At 55.8% G+C, this 4,955-nt stretch overlaps 2 protein-coding genes across 2 annotated transcripts in view; both read left to right on the top strand.

The window, feature by feature from the left end:
- Positions 1-878: 878 nt before the first annotated feature.
- On the top strand, positions 879-1,782 carry H310_11376 (hypothetical protein; the record flags this gene model as incomplete). Its single annotated transcript, XM_008878044.1, has 4 exons — positions 879-974; positions 1,047-1,247; positions 1,277-1,654; positions 1,726-1,782. 4 exons carry the CDS (start codon positions 879-881, stop codon positions 1,780-1,782), a joined length of 732 nt encoding a protein of 243 aa, XP_008876266.1.
- A 315-nt stretch (positions 1,783-2,097) lies between these two features.
- H310_11375 (hypothetical protein) overlaps positions 2,098-4,955 on the top strand; it is a gene marked incomplete at both ends in the record, with an annotated part of 4,065 nt that continues 1,207 nt past the window's right edge. Inside the window, 8 exons of the mRNA XM_008878043.1 lie at positions 2,098-2,700; positions 2,750-3,119; positions 3,209-3,597; positions 3,708-3,911; positions 3,967-4,039; positions 4,136-4,210; positions 4,270-4,285; positions 4,357-4,892. Of these exons, the coding sequence (XP_008876265.1) occupies positions 2,098-2,700; positions 2,750-3,119; positions 3,209-3,597; positions 3,708-3,911; positions 3,967-4,039; positions 4,136-4,210; positions 4,270-4,285; positions 4,357-4,892 (2,266 nt within the window). The remainder of the gene's footprint in view (positions 2,701-2,749; positions 3,120-3,208; positions 3,598-3,707; positions 3,912-3,966; positions 4,040-4,135; positions 4,211-4,269; positions 4,286-4,356; positions 4,893-4,955) is intronic.

Here is a 4,955-nt window from a genome sequence, read left to right as displayed (position 1 = left end):
CATGGCACTGTTGTCACTGGGCATGCAGCAGGCTTGCACAAAGCAGAGATGAACCATCCCAACCACAAAATTGGAAATTAGACAGGGAGGTTATTCGGATTACGGATAGTTTCGCCAATCAAATGCGTTTTGTACAAGCCAGGCTTGCACAAAAACCTTCACCGACCAGGCCCTCAGAGGCGAGTTTGAACTTGGCACGGGTTCATTCGTGCTTCCAGACCAAGATGCAGGACAACAACAGCTCCAACCCTCTCGCGCGCGGGGGAGCATGGAAAGGGAACCTCCCCCCCGTACGCAAGCCCAACCCGAAGACATCGGGCCAGTGATTCGAACTGCGTCGACGACTTGATCCTGGAGCTGAACTCGATGGAAGGTGACTTGACCGACCCCACGTTTGACCTGACCTGGGCCAACATGATGGACCGCCTCGAAGTCATGGATGACCTGTTGGACCGCCTTTGGCGCACCCTGAGTTTCCTGTGCAGCGTGGCGCACGCTCCGATGCTCATGCGACCGTGGTCGGCCTCCACGACTAAGTACGGTTGGTCCTGGCCCGTCGCAAGCAAAGCCGCGCCATTTACCAGGCTATGGAAGGGTTACGGGCGAGTTCAGAATGGCTGCTGTATACGGTTGAACAACAGGTCACGGTGCCCTTCGCGTCGAAACTCGTAGCACCGAATATCCACACATTAAGGGACTGGAAAACCGAACCAATTATGGCTGCGCGAATCGATGGCGTCGACCTTGACCAGCACGACAAGGCTCGCGTGGACGAGGTCATGTTGAAGCTCCATACATTCGAATATTGGCATCACGAAGTCCACAACTACTTGGTTGATCGAGCGTCATCCAACGGGTGAGCAAAACTTTTGCCTACAATGTGCTGGATGCAACGAAAGAGTACTCGAAGCTTGTCGAATGTTAACACGATCTCAAATGGCTTGCTCACGCCCACGCTCGCCCTTCTCACAGAGGTGCGTGCCACCGACCACCCTCGTTTTACCACGACCTTGCACCTTACTTGGTGTAGAATGCAGTTGCCGCAGGATATCCCATCGCGACACGGGCCGTGGATGCTGTCGCTGTTGTCGCCAGCGCTGCTGTCGGTGCTAAAACACTGCACGAATCGATCTATCCGTGAAGAGCTGTACCGAGTCAACGTGAGTAAAGCCAGCACGGAACTGTTTAACAGTGTGTCAGTGGCCGGAGAGATTCTCGCGTTGAGAAACGAGGTTTATTACACAGAGGTACTGAAAAATTAATTGAACTAGCACAGTTGCTGGGGTTCCAGACGTTTGCCGACCTCAGTTTGGCGCAGAAGACGGCGCCATCTGTGCTTGAGGTTGAAGAAATGATCAACGCTCACCACGACACGAGTGATCCCGTGGTCGAGACCAAGTTCCAGCAGCTGCAGACGTTTGCGGATCCCATGGCCACGACGGACAGTTGGAGCAATGGGACGTGGCTTTTTTGGTACGCGTTGCAACATTCGAGCGATGGAGCAGCTGGGATCGCCCGCCGTCGGACATTTTTCTTTGACCCTTACGCCCGGCCGGGGCAGAAGCGGCACGGAGGGTGGATCAATGAGACCGTCAACCGAAGCAAAGTCCTCGGAATCCCCGAGCATCTCGTTCGTGTGGCGGACTTCAAGATCGTGTGCAATTTGCCTCCCCCGTTGACCCTCCATCCCCAGCGTTTTCCTCGATCTGAACGACAGTCATCTAGGTTAGCAGCGCGTCGTTAATGTCGTTTGTGGCCGATGTTGCGAGTTCGCATTCGTAGAACCACTGAGCTCCCCCCAAGAGGCAGTCCAAGGGTTCAGTTCCCTTGGGTAGTATGCCGGACGATTTGATTGAATAATTGGACGAGTGGCTGGGATCAGCTGACTGATTTAGGTAGGGTTAAGCCCCATGGCTGCTTGCCGCTGGGGGGAATTTTACTTCGTGATTTGCCTTTGGAAACGGACTTTGCGGGGTCCGTCAGGTGGAGACGCAACAAAGAGTTCTTTAGTAGCAGCCTGGCACTTGTCGTTCAAGAATGGAACAAGAAGGTCTACCGTTCACGAGCTCGCTGGCTCATGTGACACGTACACGGTGGATGGAGACCGTGGTGGCCGTGCCATTACCTCCGCCGACCCAAGCGGAGTTGGACGAGCTACGGATGCAGAGCGTGGAGCGCGCTGCTGCGACATCGAGTCATTTTAACCAGATGACTTACGATGAGCTGGCGCAGTTCCATGCGCAGCGAAGTGCCATGGCGCAACATCTGGAAGAAGAAAGGCCGCTGGACATGGCAGCGGCGATGGAAAAGAATCGACAGGAACAAGAAGAGTCACGAGCGGCTCTTTCGCGACAGCAAGAGGAGTTGGTGCGCCAGCTAGAAGAGATGAAGCGACCGATGGCTGAGCAAAGCAGACTCTCTGAAGCGCACCACGATATGCTCCGACAAGCATCGGATGCGATGCTTCAGCAACACTACAAGGTAGAAGAGCTGAATCAAAAAGTTCGCCGCGACAGCGAATCATGGGGTTTATTTGCCGAAGAGACGAGTCAGCGTTCGGCTTTTACGACTGGACGAGCCGCCGAAGCGCCTCGGCTGGAGAACCTGATGGGCGTGCAGCAAGTGCCGTACAAGGGAAGCACGAAGCGTGAGCGCCGCGAGTTCATGGACGAGTACCTCGCGTACTCGCGACGCGTGGAAGTGCTAAACCGCGGCATGGGTGGTACCTTGTTACTGATGCCGCTGGCAGCGTGCATCGATTGTGCCGCGTGTCTGCGCACATGATTGTGGGAAGTCGTTCGACGACATCACGGAGAACGACTGGCGTGACTATATCCTGTCTGCACGAGCGGTACAGGAATTGGACCTCGACGCCGCGACGAAGACCATGGCGTCGTTGAATATGGACACGAAGATTCGCGACGCCGAGTCGCGGGTGGGAAGACTGCTGGCTGACTTCTACGAGAAGTTGGAGCAACTAGACGTTCCTCACCTGCCGGAGCAAGAGCCGAAGCAGTCGGTGAAGATTTTGACAGCGGCGATCCAACCGCATCAATTGAAGTCGACTGTCGAAAGACAGTTGGCTCGCGAAACGAACAAGGCGTACAAGTTGGACGTGCGTTCGTTTTGCCGTTGGCTTGTGACCGTCATGGACAACTTTATGTTGTTCGAGTCGCAACTTCTGGGCGTGGAGAAGATGCACGACCAGATTCCGCCAAGATGTTTGGCGAAAAGGCTCGGCGATTCGTGCCGACGAAGAAGCGTGACCGCGATGCATCTGTGAAAACGCAGTCGACGACCGCGGCAGCGTCGTCTAGAGGAAACGGCTGCCTGAAGTGTGGCAGCGACGAACACCGGGTATTCAAATGCCCCAAGGTGCAACCAGGTGAAGCGCAGCTTCTGTTGGACCAGCGCTTCAAGGAACCTCACGGGGCGTCGTCCGCAGCATCGGAGAAGAGGGACGACGCCAAATGCAAGATTAATGGCACTGCCGTGGACCCCCAGGACGCGTTGGTTATTGACTGTCCACGCACGGTTGCGTGTGATGTCAATGGCGTGACGGCGTTGGCGCTCTTGGACAGCGGCGCTGATCAATCGGTAGCGTCGCCAACTTTCCCGGCGCGCGTCGAAAATGTCGGTAACTTTACGTTGGAGTTGCACCAACTGAACCGACGATCGAGTTGAGCGGCTTCATGGAGGCCATGAAGCTTACAGTGGACCGCGAAGTCAAGCTGCGGTTGACGTTCGATACGACCGAAGGAACGTTGGTGTTATCGAACCTGAAGTGCTGGCTGGCCGCGATGCCACTGAAAGACGGCCTGGGCGGCGTTATCGTCAGTCGCGACGTGATGGCGCGACTGGGATACTGCCCTCAATTGTTGTCGGCGCAAACGCGGCAGTGCGCAGAGTGTGTACAACCTCAATCTGCTGGGCGACAAGGAGACTCCACTGATTGCAGCCATGAAGGTGGTTGAGACGATGAACAAGCCTACATCGTCTCCCGAAGAAGTCTCGCTCTACCCTGAAGAAGAGCGAGCGTGTTCCCAGATTTGAAGTCTGGGTGGTCGCTGGAAGTCGACCGAATGGCGGTGAGAGCGAAACTCGCACAGAAGGTGCGCGACTGGCGAAGTCGCAGGGTGCGGTGACGACTTTGTGACACAGCTGCCAATGCTGTTCGTGCGCTACGAAGACGTGTTTCGACTTACCCTTGGTCGAGATCCTCCAGTCGATGTGGCGCCCCTAATCATCTAATCATGACGTTGAAGCAAGGCGCGGAACCTGTGCGGTGCATGGCGCGCCGCTACTCAAAAGAGCAACTTGACATCATGGCGTAAAACGTTGCTGAGTTGGAGGCAGCGGGGCTGTGTTATCGTACCCCCACTCAAAATGGTGCTCGGCACCTTTGATCGTCAAGAAACCCGATGCGAACGACTTTCGCGTGACCGTGGACGTCCGTCCGATCAACGCCCAGACGGAGCGCATCCTGTGGCCGATGCCAATGTTGGAGGTGATCTTGGATCACCTAGCCGGCGCAGAAGTGTTCTTTACCCTTGACTTCTTCAAGGGTTACTGGCAGTTTGCGCTGGACAAGACGTCGCAAGAAATGTTCTTGTTCCTCACGGATACGGGCGATTACACGCCGACGCGAGTGCTGATGGGCGGAACCGACAGCGTGGCGTACTGCCAATCGTCGGTTCAAGAAATGTTCGCGAGCGAGTTGTACAACTCGCTCTTGGTGTGGCTGGTCGATTTGCTTGGATACGAGAAGTCCAAGCAAGATTTGCTGGTGGCGCTCGAACGTGTGCTGGTGATTTGCCAGGAGCGCGGCCTCAAGCGGCGGGCGCTTGAACGCGCCAGAAGGTTTGGATTAGTGCAAGGAAGCGCTCAGCCGAGTGGTGACCCTAGCTCACCCGAAGCAAGATCGGCTGATTTGTGTGTTGCCGATGCCAGCGATT

The sequence above is a fragment of the Aphanomyces invadans genome, assembly GCF_000520115.1.
Source record: "Aphanomyces invadans strain NJM9701 unplaced genomic scaffold supercont1.31, whole genome shotgun sequence".
Lineage (NCBI taxonomy): Eukaryota > Oomycota > Saprolegniomycetes > Saprolegniales > Verrucalvaceae > Aphanomyces > Aphanomyces invadans.
The sequence above is the reverse complement of the archived record's forward strand: the minus strand, read 5'-3'. Positions and strand labels throughout refer to the sequence as shown.